At 38.9% G+C, this 13581-nt stretch overlaps 1 protein-coding gene across 1 annotated transcript in view; it reads right to left on the reverse strand.

The window, feature by feature from the left end:
* TMEM135 (transmembrane protein 135) overlaps positions 3280-13581 on the reverse strand; it is a 270034-nt gene continuing 259732 nt past the window's right edge. The window contains exons 12-15 of the mRNA XM_005699432.3: positions 12589-12665; positions 8286-8384; positions 7432-7499; positions 3280-5663 (exon numbers count right to left, since the gene is read on the reverse strand). Of these exons, the coding sequence (XP_005699489.2) occupies positions 5531-5663; positions 7432-7499; positions 8286-8384; positions 12589-12665 (377 nt within the window). The 3' untranslated portion in view covers positions 3280-5530. The remainder of the gene's footprint in view (positions 5664-7431; positions 7500-8285; positions 8385-12588; positions 12666-13581) is intronic.

A 13581-nucleotide genomic window follows, 5' to 3' on the forward strand; every position in this document is an offset into this window, starting at 1 on the left:
TGTCACCCAAGGGAGCGATGGAGCATCCATATCCAGGGAGTATGGTTGTAACGTAACACCAACCGGCAGAAAAAGGCGAGAGGCACAGGGACAAGGAGTGGGGAGTGGTAACATGAAGCCAGACATCAGATTCCAAGGCTGGAAGGAGGAAGGAGACAGCTGAGACAGGGGCGTGAAGAAGGGCAGACAGACTACAGCAAGGAGTGAGAAGTCAGCTGCCGGGTATTAATTCTTCCCTCCAATTCAATGTCACTCACTTTTCTCTCAATATAAGAGGGCACCTATTCTCACTCGGCACAGCTATAAGCTCTGGGCTGTGCACTGCCCGGCTGCAGTCCGAGGACGCACTCTGCATCTCGGGCGCGCTTCTGGTCCCCTCTGCTTCCGGAAGCCACACATCGTCAGTTTCACTTTTTTGTAGTTACCTCTACCATAGCGAAAGTGAAAGTGTTAGCTGTGAATATTGACTGACTCTGCCACCGGAGCCCGCCAGGCTCCTCTGTCCATGGGATTCTCCAGGCCAGAATACCAGAGTGAGTAGCCTTTCCCTTCTCCAGGGGATCTTCCCAATCCAGCGATTAAGCCCATGTCTCCTGAATTGCAGGCGGATTCTTATCACCTGAGCCACCCCGTTCATAACTACGGAGTCTTTACAAAGTCACCTGAGGCTGTAGCTTAAAACAGAAAACACAGCCTTAACCTTGAAGTCCTAGCTGGAGGGAAGTGCAGGCCGCCCTAGGGCCCACAGGCAGTCCCCACCCCCAATCTTAGAGTCACACGAGTCCCCCACACCCCTTTCCTTGCTAATTCCATGAGAAGGGGGGACAGAATCAGCTAAAGCACTAATTTGCTGTTGTTTAGTCATTGAATCATGTCCGACTCTTTGTGATCCCCACAGGACTAGCCTATCAGGCTCCTCTGTGCATGGGATTCTCCAGGCAAGAACACAGGAGTGGGTTGCCATTTCTTTTTCCAGGGGATCTTCCCAACCCAGGGATCGAACCTGTGTCTCTTGCACTGGCAGGCGGATTCTTTACCACTGAGCCACCGGGGAAGCCCCAAAGCACTAACAGGAACAGACTATAAAGAGGAGGCACAGGGTTGTGGCAACAGTAAGAACAGTCTCCTGGGCATCCGCAGTCAGGCCAGCCTCAGCCCAGGCCCACAGAAAAACTGATTTCTTTTTGTTTTCCTTATGTCTTTTTCTTGGTCACGCGTCTTTGGCTACCTAAACTATCTGAAAATGACTGTGGAAGAAGTAAGCAGCAACAGGTCAAGGTGCTAGGGGAGATCAAGTGTATCGTGTACCTTAGCAAAGTTACAGTTCAGAAATGAGTGTTTTCCTCTTTGTGGAGCAAAAAAGCATCCATGTAAGTTAAGAATGATTTTGCGGCTCTACCAGACTACCTTCTACTTAAGCAAGTAAAAACCAATCGCAGGGACAGGGCTTCCCAGGGGGTCCGGTGGTCACCAATCCACCCTGCAGTGCGGCACGTGTAGGTTCGACCCCTCGTCAGGGAACTGAGACCCCACGGGCCGCAGAGCAACTAAGCTGGCACCTCAACGACCGGGCCTGCTCTGGCGCCTGCGTTCGACATGAGTCTGGACACTGCAGCGACAGATCCTGGGTGACACAGCCAAGACAGCCGATCAATAAACAGTAAACCGCAGGGAGAGTTCAAGGGCTCCCAGGGCTTGGGGACTGCTGATTCGAAGGCCACGCTCCCCGCGGGCACACCTCTCTGCCCTGCCATGGGGCTGCCTCACCCGCCCTGCGAGAGGGACTTGCCACAGCAAGTGGAAGAAACTCCTTGAGGGCAGAGGAAATTGATTCTCCTTAATGAGGCACTGTCAGAGGGCTCAGAAACTCAGGGCTGTGATAAAATGCAAGCAGAAACGATTTCATCAGTGAGTTGTTAGCTAAACAAAACCCACAGGAGGATGAATACTCAGTCAAGCTCAACATGGACACACTGTGTGACAGGTGACTGCTTTGGGTTTCCTCACGAAAGACAAGTCTGTTCCAGAAGAAAGTCAGTTATAAAGTCAGTTATAAAGTCTGAGAGCAAAGAGTAAAGAAGATAAAACTCTATTAAATGAATACTCACTAAAGAACAAATGCCTCTAGATGAAAGTGAAAGGAGAGTGAAAAAGTTGGCTTACAGCTCAACATTCAGAAAACGAAGATCATGGCATCCGGTCCCATCACTTCATGGGAAATAGAAATTTTGGGGGGCTCCAAAATCACTGCAGATGGTGACTGCAGCCATGAAATTAAAAGATGCTTACTCCTTCGAAGAAAAGTTATGATCAACTAAATAGCATACTCAAAAGCAGAGACGTTACTTTGCCAAAGGTCCGTCTAGTCAAGGCTATGGTTTTTCCAGTAGTCATGTATGGATGTGAGAGTTGGACTGTGAAGAAAGCTGAGTGCCGAAGAATTGGTGCTTTTGAACTGCGGTATTAGAGAAGACTCTTGAGAGTCCCTTGGACTGCAAGGAGATCCAACCAGTCCATCCTGAAGGAAATCAGTCCTGAATGTTCCTTGGAAGGACTGATGCTAAAACTGAAGCTCCAATACTTTGGCCACCTCATGAGAAGAGTTGACTCATTGGAAAAGACTCTGATGCTGGGAGGGATTGGGGGCAGGAAGAGAAGGGGACGACAGAGGATGAGATGGCTGGATGGCATCACGGACTCGATGGACGTGAGTCTGAGTGAACTCCGAGAGTTGGTGATGGACAGGGAGGCCTGGCGTGCTGCGATTCATGGGGTTGCAAAGAGTCAGACACGACTGAGCGACTGAACTGAACTGAACTGAAAGAACAAATGAGAGCAGAAAATATACTAGTCATCAGCTGAGTGATAACAATGCTTATAGGTCACTGAAAAGGTTATAGGGAAAATCATAGAATTTGTTTTTAAAAAAGACAATTGAATCATGGTTTTCTTTCAGAGATGGGTAATCAAGTGAACTAAACTATGGATGAAAAATGGGTAAGAATCTGACAGATTTGAGATAATTTGTTATCCTGCAACTTGTCTTTTCTTTTTACTTGGTTGGTACTAATGCTAAGATTTTATTAATTCAGGAAATAGCTAATTAATACAGGAAACACTCATAATCCTATTAAGTACCCCAATGCTCTGTTTTGCAGTCTATATAAAGATGTAGCAAATACTAAGAGGGCATATTAAGTGTCTGATATACTCAGGTCTAGTAGAAGGAAACTTACCATAGATAGGACTTCTTCAGCATAGAAATTGGACTAAAAAACGTATTGTGGAATGGAGACATCTATCCGACTTTATTTATGATGCCAAGGTATCAATCAATACTTGGTTAGTCAGAGGTAGAAAGACATTCATTTTGATTGTCTTCAGGAACACATCGTTTCTTTGTGTCTGCTCGAACAACTGTACTTTGCAGTCTGTCCCAAGAAAATAAAATTGTACTTCTCTATTCATCATTGCAAACTAGTTAACTGTTCACTTCAGCTATACATTCATTATTATACTCTGCTTTATGACGGCTATTTCATTTTATATAAAATAAAACATGACTATAGCTTGTGTTAAAAAAGATAGATCATAGAAATGTACCTTTTGACCAGTAAAATTTTACTAAACAATCTCATCATATTTCAGTAGAATTTGTCTTTCAATTTCATAGTTTTTTTTTTTTTTTTTTTTTTTACTGTGAATGAAAACAACTTATGGATTAAAAAGTTTTCTGTCTAACTGGACAGGAAAAATACTATAAGCGTAATTTCTGAATGGAGAGGATAAGACGCAAGTAGCAGTGCTTTCTTCACCGCTGTGATACTTCGTTTTTAAAGGTAAACACAGGAGCAATCATTTTGATTCCAGGAAACAGAAACTTAAAGCTGAATTTACTAATCAATTTGGAATTCTGAAGCCAAAAGGATCCTTTACCCATGCTGCCTACCAGACAAGTCATCCTAAAAAGTTAATCATAATAAAATTTTGGCCTAATTGAAATGGCTTCTTTCTGATTCTATGGTACCAGAGCCTGTCTTTTTTGTTGGGTTTCAATCTGCCATAACAACCAGACGAGGATTACATGCAAACAGAAGCATACAAGGCTTGATGAAATTGAATACGGAGGATTAAGCATTTAAAGTTTGGGTTATGATTCTTGTTGCAACACAAGTTCCACTGTATAGAATTTAGAACAGAATTCTATAGAACATAATTAATTTACAACAGCCTAAGACTTTTCAGCAATAAAATTATACTTAAAAAAATATACCATTATCCCTATATGTTACATTAATTGTAGATTTCACCACCACTTCAGCCTTGTATTAGCTTAGAAAAGAATAACTTGTCCCTGAAAAACTCTAAAGAGTGATGGTATTTCAATCAAAACTGTCCTGCACTGACTCACAATCAGCAGTGACCACATTTTGTCACTTCCTTGCTCTAAGGAGTAAAAATGTTGACAATGAGTTCTTGAAAACAGGCTAGAGAATCCGCATCCAATTAGTAATGAAATGTATTTCTTCACAACCACTGGATTTTTAGAATGTTTTTAGTTGTCAAACAAGTGAAACAGCTGAGGGAACAAACTGCCAAACCTGCCCAAACTACTTTTGTTCCATAGAATTTGATCCCTTCTAAATCGACAATGGCATACAAACTTAGCTATGATGAATCCAGTCCTTGTAAATGAAAACAAACATAATGAACCTATAGGAGGAGGTTTAAAAATAACTTCATTTGCTTTTAAATATTCAAGTGTAATGTTTCCATAAGAAACTAAAACAGACATTTCACCTGTATCAGATTTGTCAGTTTCCAGCTGATTCTAACCGGCCATTAATACGTAAGGGTCACTGGGGTGCCAAAGAGCCCAGCTAAGCGGATCGTGGGGAGATACGAAGAAGGAAACCACGGATGCCACAGCCTTTGTCCAAACAGTGTGAGACCCGTCTTTGCATCCCTGAAGCAAGAATGGCCACTTTCTCCAATTAAATTGCTCTATACGAAATAAAGCAGCATTGTCTGTGAAGAGTTACTCCATACCCATAACATTTCATGACTAATTCAAAAGTTAAAAAAAAAATACAGATCAAATCCATGTACCCGTGATCCTTTTGTATCTTAAAATACAGCTATATTCTTAGTTTCCACCAAGAATTATATTGGAATGAACTAAAACATCTTTTAAAGTCATTTTAAGTATACTCTTATTTGTTACTACATTTCTACATAGATTATTTAATATTGCTTGTGGACATAATTTAATCGATAATATATCATAATTTCAACCACTACAGTGACCCAGAATGAGATTCTGGCTATAGAGGGAGCTTAATTATTAAGCAACACTTTCCTAAAAAGCTTCTGAATTTCTGATTGGTAAGAAAATCAAACAAAAAAGAGCATCCCTCATTGAAATAACACTGAAGTTCAAGCTCGGGCCCTCTTCTTTGTGTTCAGCATAATTAACTCTCCAGGACAAAATAATGAAACATTAAGTCACATTAATAAGTTACAGTAATCTTCAAGAAAACTCGATGGGCATCTCTGGCGTTACAACTGTGTATCTTGGATCCAACCTAGGGATGAAGTCCGGGAAGTTTTTAGACGCACCGGTACCAAAAACATCAAGGACTTTCCGGTTCATGACAGCAAACCTATAAAACAGAGGACGCAGGGAGTGAGTACTTAACGACGTTGTAAAAGAAGATGATTCACTTCGTTCATCTTTCATGGGATGGGAAGACAGAGGAGCTGACACGGCAAGGGACTCAATGGCGGATTCGAGAGTCATTTTGCTACTCTTCCTCAAGATGCACTGTCTCGAGTTTCCTCTGAAAAGATGCTGGTCCCCAAACCTGAAACCCCAGAGATTACCAGCATCATTTCAAACCCTTCCAGAGCTCTTTCCTCTAGACTGTGTCAAACAGAAAAGTAGGTTCATTGTGGTTTTCTTGATTAATGGATGAATAGAATTATAAGTAGCCACATATATAATGAATGAGCTGACATTTACTGACAAGCAAAGGTATTAAAGGTAATTCCTCCCATAACTGAAATGTTAATGTCTCACAATCAACAGAAAATACATTCAAATGTGCAAATATTTAATGACTGAAGAGGAAACGGCTTATAGGTTTTCAAGTTTCTAATACACACAACAGAGTAAAAACATGCCCTCACTTTATCCATCACCTAACCTAAGAGATAAGAAATTTTTAAAAGACACATATTCAGCTCATGTGCAGGACAGACCTGCATCTCTGTGCCTGATTACAAGCTCTTCTTCTCTGGGGAAGACACCAGGGTGAAATTAGCTTTGAGTCATTGGCCAGTGTCATGGTTCCAAGAACCAATAAATGTGACTTTTAGCTCCTTTCCAATGCTAAGTTCCCTTCCAAAATAATCAACGGGTTAAACTCACTGATGTGCAAAGAAACATAAACGACAAAGAAATAAATGATCAAATGATAACAATATAGATGAATAATGTAGATTTAAAATGATTAAATAATAATAATACTACACAGTGTCATGGCTAAGAGAAAGAATTCTGCAGCCAGACTGCCTGGCTCAACCCGAGCGCCATCCTTTACCAGCTTTGTGATTCTGCAAGTGCTTAAACTCTGCGTGCATCTCAGTCTCCCCACAGGTAATGCCAAGATATTAACAGTACCTAGTACCTATCTCACAGAGCTATTTAAAGGATTAAACACATATGTATATATATGTGTGTTGTATGTGTTAATGTGTGTATCTTAAAACCACTTCTGGGACATAGTCAGCACTATACAACTGTTTGCTACTATTACTATTAATGACAGCAATGTTAATGGCAGCTGCTATTTACTGAGTGCCTACTAAGTGCTAAGGGCTGCCACAAACATCGGTTTTCCCACAACCATGTAAAGTATGTATTATTCCTTCACTGTAGAGAGAAGGAAACTTGAGGCTCACGAGGGTAAACAACTTTCCCAGCCAGTGACACAGTGAAGGGTACCAGAGCTGGAGTCAAACCCAGGTTTGTTCAACTCCCCAACTCACAGTATGTATATCAGGCTAAGTTGCCTCTCACAGAATTAGATTATAATCAGGAAATGCAAATACCAGCACCAATAAAGAACATGACAGTAAAGGCAAAGAAAAATATGCTTACAAAAATCAGGTAAAAGAATATGATTATTTTCCATTATTTTTCCCAAGTGGAAATCAGTCTATTGTTTAGATAGGATTTCTAATGAATCTGTTTAGTATTTTTAAACAAAAAGAAACATCCCATGTTATTCTTATTAAATTTTAGTTCAAATTTGTTTTACACCTAGATAGCTACCTTACCTCCCTCAAGCAGACAAAAAGATTCAAAATCTTTTTTGTGGTAATTGCTTTTTTTTTATGATCAGTTAAAATATCTCATAGATATCTTACCTGCCCTTGGTGAGTCTTAAAAGGAACTTCCAGTAAGATGGTCGTAAGGTCTGAACTTCCATGACAGCCTAAAATTATTCAATTTGAGACTTTTTTTAGTAAATAGCAATATTATCTGTCTTAGGCAATAGAAAACTTTTATTTCTATTTTTACCACTCATTGTGTAAAAAAAAAAAACCCGACAGTGAGAAAAAAGTGTAAGTTGACTTTCTGGAATCTTTGTAAATATGCCTTCAAATACCAATATTGTACATGAAATAATGATTGAGTTAACAGTCATTATTATTAGGAAGTATTCACGAGATATCCATTAGATAGCTGGCACTTCACTAATCATAATGAGTTTACCAACCTGGCAGGATTATCGTGAGAAAGTGCAAATAAAAGCTGTCCCCAAACTCTGCAGAAGTCCTAAGATCATTAACGTCAATAATGGTGATTACAGAACTTGAAGAGACTGGACCATGCTTTTATTAAACTAGATTCTACCCCTGTCCTCACTGCTTGAGTAATGTTGAGGAAATGCAATTATTCTTATTTATGTCCATGGGATCTGTTTTTCCAGAAGTAAAATTAAATGAGGGCATTCTAGCCAAAATACTGGAGTGATAATTTTCCTAAAAAGCTGTACTCCATTGAAACCTAAAAATGGTTGTGATCATAAAACATGACCTGGCCCACTAAGTTAACATGTTTAATGATTGGATACTTGTAAGCTATCTTGCTAATAAGACAAAAAAGCATACAATGTAAAAAATGGAAATGCTTCCAGGCCTTTCTTTCCCCCTCATTGGCTTAGTACACACTAGAAACAGAAATAATTCTATTTCTCATTTCAAAAAGCGATACTTACTGCCTGGAAGCAAATTGCTGTAGAGATGGAATAGATGATAGTGTCTGCATGGGGAAAATAGGGTACCTTTCCTGCTTCAATGCCTTTGAAATACATTGTCTGCAAAACAAGCGTAACGGGAGACTTATAAGGAAAACAACTTTAAATAGCATTAACAACAAAGTGGAGCAATACGTTCCTCATCTACAACTATTTTTTCTACCTTCCAAATTCCTAACACTCCTTCCAGAGCTCAAATTACAGGTGTATCTTCCCGGACAGTGTTCAGTGTCAGCTGTTTCCTTTCCCTCAGCCCCTCACCCCAGGCCCCAGATGCCAGTACTAATACGTTTCTGTGAAATTCAACAGCACCTTACTTCTACCTCTTTCTTGTCATTTATTCTTCAGTGTTTTCTGTACAATGTCCAAGTCTTCCCTTCTCTGTGAGATCTATTCATTTAGTTCAGTTTAGTCGCTCAGTTGTGTCTGACTCTTTGTGACCCCATGGATTGCAGCACACCAGGCCTCCCTGTCCATCACCAACCCCTGGAGTTTACCCAAACTCATGTCCATTGAGTCGGTGATGGCATCCAACCATCTTATCCTCTGTTGCCCCCTTCTCCTCCTGCCCTCAATCTTTCCCCAAATCAGGGTCTTTTCCAATGTCAGTTCTTCGCATCAGGTGGCCAAGGTATTGGGAGTTTCAGCTTCAACATCTGTCCTTCCAATGAATATTCAGGACCAATTTCCTTTAGGATGGACTGGCTGGATCTCCTTGCAGTTCAAGGGACTCTCAAGAGTCTTCTCCAACACCACAGCTCATAAGCATCAATTCTTCTGCACTCAGCTTTCTTTATAGTCCAACTCTCACATCCACATATGACTACTGGAAAAACTGTAGCCTTGACTAGACGGACCTTTGTTGGCAAAGTAATGTCTCTGCTTTTTAATAAGCTGTCTAGGTTGGTCATAACTTTCCTTCCAAGGAGCAAGTGTCTTTTAATTTCATGGCTGCAGTCACCATCTGCAGTGATTTTGGAGCCCCCAAAAATAAAGTCTGACACTGTTTCTACTGTTTCCCCATCTATTTGCCATGAAGTAATGGGACCGGATGCCATGATCTTAGTTTTCTAAATGTTGAGTTTTAAGCCAACTTTTTTACTCTCGTCTTTCACTTTCATCAAAAAGTTCTTTAGTCCTTCTTCGCTTTCTGCCATAAGGGTGGTGTCATCTGCATATCTGAGGTTATTGATATTTCTCCCAGCAATCTTGATTCCAGCTTGTGCTTCTTCCAGCCCAGCGTTTCTCATGATGTACTCTGCATAGAAGTTAAATAAGCAGGGTGACAATATACAGCCCTGACGTACTCCTTTCCCAATCTGGAACCAGTCTGCTCTTCCATGTTCAGTTCTAACTGTTGCTTCCTGACCTGCATATAGGTTTCTCAAGAGGCAGGTCATGGTCTGGTATTCCCATCTCTTTCAGAATTTTCCATAGTTTGTGGTGATCCACACACTCAAAGTCTTTGGCATAGTCAATAAAGTAGAAACATATATTTTTCTGGAACTCTCTTGCTTTTTGGATAATCCAACAGATGTTAGGAACTTGATCTCTGGTTCCTCTGTGTTTTCTAAAACCAGCTTGAACATCTGGAAGTTCACGTACTTCAAGTTCAGGTACTGTTGAAGTATGGCTGGAGAATTTTGAGCATTACTTTACTAGCATGTGAGACGAGTGCAATTGTGTGGTAGTTTGAACATTCTTTGGCATTGCCTTTCTTTGGGACTGGAATGAAAACTGACCTTTTTCAGTCCTGTGGCCACTGCTGAATTTTCCTAATTTGCTGGCATATTGACTGCAGCACTTTCACAGCATCATCTTTTAGGATTTGAAATAGCTCAACTGGAATTCCATCATCTCCACTAGCTTTGTTCGTGACGATGCTTCCTAAGGACCACTTGACTTCGCATTACAGGACGTCTGGCTCCAGGTGAGTGACCATACGATAGTGATTATTTGGGTTGTGAAGATCTTTTTTGTATAGTTCTTCTGTGTATTCTTGCCACCTCTTCTTAATATCTTCTGTTTCCGTTAGGTCCATACCATTTCTGTCCTTTATTGTGCCCATCTTTGTCTAGAAAGATCTCTAGTTTTTTCCATTCTAGTTTTTCCTCTATTTCTTTGCACTGATCACTGAGGAAGGCTTTTTTATCTCTCCTTGTTATTCTTTGGAACTCTGCATTCAAATGGGCATATTTTTGCTTTTCTCCTTTGCTTTTCACTTTCCTTCTTTTCACAGCTATTTATAAGCTATTTATTTTTCACACTCCTCAGACAGCCATTTTGCTTTTTTGCATTTCTTTTTCTTGGGGATGGTCTTGATCCCTGTCTCCTGTATAATGTCCTGAACCTCTTCCCAAAGTTCATCAGACACTCTGTCTATCAGATCTAATCCCTTGAATCTGTCACTTCCACTATATAATTGTAAGGGATTTAATTTAGGTCATATCTGAATGATCTAGTAGTTTTCCCTACTTTCTTCAATTTAAGTCTGAATTTGGCAATAAGGAGTTCATGATCTGAGCCTCAGTCAGCTCCCAATCTTATTTTTGCTAACTGTATAGAGCTTCTCCATCTTTGGCTGCAAAGAATATAATCAATCTGATTTTGGTGTTGACCATCTGGTGATGTCCATGTGTAGAATCTTCTCTTGTGTTGTGGGAAGAGGGTGTTTGCTATGACCAGTGCATTCTCTTGGCAAAACTCTATTCGCCTTTGCCCTGCTTCATTCTGTACTCCAAGGCCAAATTTGCCTGTTACTCCAGGTGTTTCCTGACTTCTTACTTTTCCTTCATTTATTCTTTCATTAAATATGTACTGGAGTAAACCTGGTTAGTGCATAACAAATACTAACACACTCTAATCAAGATATCTATATAGATTAGATTGCAGACCATCACATGGGTATGTATGTATGTTTATGTCTATCATGCATATATGTATGTGTATATATTAATATGTAATATATATTATATGTTGGCTCCCCAGAGGAAAGAGCAACTACTCTGTCTAGGACAAAGGACCAAAGAGAATTTCAGAAATGACTACATTGACTAGTGTTTCTCAAACATAAAAACCACTTCTTAAAAACAAATTTCTAATTGTCATGGCCTGATGCTTTTATAATACAATAACAATGAATTATTGGAAAAAAATTTAAACACAAAGTTGAACTAAATTTTTACTATTACATTAAAAAAACAAATTACTCTATTAAAGTGCTATTAAAGTTTCCAAAAGCTTCCTCTCGATTTCTATCCTTTTTCTGTCATGAACTGGTAATGTGCAGTTCATGGACCAACGTTAGTCTGCTGACCACACTTATAATAGTGCAATCTTCTAAGAGGTCTAGGATCAACAACTAAGTAAGAGAGGAAAAGGAGGCGTAACAAATAGGGTGAAAATGCATGATATTTATGAGGAATTTCCAGCAAGTCTACAGGCTAGAAAATGGGATAATTCATGGAGATGGGTTTTCTGGATTGTGGGAATGCTAAAGTGAAACTAATAATAAAAGTGGAAAGATGACCAAGTCAGAATAATGTTTCAATAGGTTGGAGGGAGGTTTAAGAAGATATGAGTGGTCTATGAAATAAAGAACATAAAATAACTTTTTCAAAGAAAAAAGTTACCTACGCAGGTGATTTTTACTTAATATTCATTATACAGTAATACAGCATTTTAACATAAAACTAACTTCAATTAAAACAAAGAGACTGCAAAAGACATGTGTGAGGTAATATTGAAAGTATAAATTCTAATTGGATAAAGATAATATTAAAGAATTAGCAGACTCCTAAAATGTATGATATGCATTTTGTTTATACCCTGATGGCACTGTTGATTTGTTTGTTTTTTTAGGAGTCTTTATCCTTTAGTTTTATTTTTCAAGGACTCTTTCTCCTGAGTTGTTTCTGAATGGAGTGACTTGATGTCTGGGATTTGTTTTAAAATAATTTGGTGCCTGGGGATTTGCAGCAATATAGATGAGAGGACACAGGCCAAATGCTGCTAACTGTTGAAGCTATATGATGGGCACAGGAGGGTTATCACGTTATTCTTCCTATGCTTGTGCATATTTGAAAATGACACAGAGGAAAAAAGGAGAAATAGGAAAACTGGCTTTGTAAAGATTCATAAGATTCATAAAGATTCACTTTCATAAGATTAGAATTTGCTTTTGAAACTGGGATATATATTATTGCTGAAGTAGCTAAAAGGCTCTATATCGTTTGGCTATACATGCATAAAAATGTTTGCTTACCTCTACCAATTTGGAAGCTAAATACATGGAAATTGTTGTGCTTTTATAAAACATCATTGATACTCCTGCCAAAAATCCTGAAACAATAAATAAGGCAAAACCGATCAGAACTCAAAAGGACTTCTTTGTTATTACATCACTCGGAAACGTTTAATTCACTTAAATAGGAAAGCATGGATTTAGCACTGCCTTTTGCTATAACAAAATCGAGGACAACAGTACAAGTACTGATATGAAAATGGGGTGAATTCTTATTTATCATATTTTTCTAAACTTAAAAATTGACCTTCAGAATTAAGAACCATAGTTCTGATAACATAAGAAACCTCACAGTTTAAATTAAACTTGAAAAACAGCAGTGGTTTTACCAAATATAACAATTTTTAAAGGCTACTGGTATCATTTCTCATTTTAAGTGGAAATATTCATTCATTTATTGTCCTAAGAGCTCAAATTATACTTAGTGCTGTCACCACACTTCTCTCCATTGCTTTCAATCTTTAAATGGAAAAGCAAGGTGGTGAGAGGTCTGCAATACTAATAGCAGGGACATTACTAATAAATATCTGAAAAATCATCTAGTCAGCTTAAGTAATAAAATATATTGAGCTGACAGAAAATGTTTAGTTTTTATGTTTATAAAATTACTTGAGTTCCTTAAAAAATTATTTAAAAACATGTCAGCTGCCAGTGGTAAAATCAAAATACTTTAAAGAAATTAGTCACATTAATATTTTATGTTCTTTTGTGACACATTCCCTAGAATTTCTGGCCTGTCACAGGACAGAAACCCAAGTCATTATGTTGCCAACTCAAAACATCAGATGGCAAGAGGGCCTTGGTATGTTCAATTTCACAAGTATAAAATATTAATACTAGTGCCTTGATGGAGATTCTATTAGAAAAAGGAAGATACAAGGAAATCAGATGAATCTGAAAACCATTTCTGCTTCACTCCTATCACTGATTGATGGGATAATATATGTATATCAT

The sequence above is a fragment of the Capra hircus genome, chromosome 29 (genome assembly GCF_001704415.2).
Source record: "Capra hircus breed San Clemente chromosome 29, ASM170441v1, whole genome shotgun sequence".
NCBI classification, from domain to species: domain Eukaryota; kingdom Metazoa; phylum Chordata; class Mammalia; order Artiodactyla; family Bovidae; genus Capra; species Capra hircus.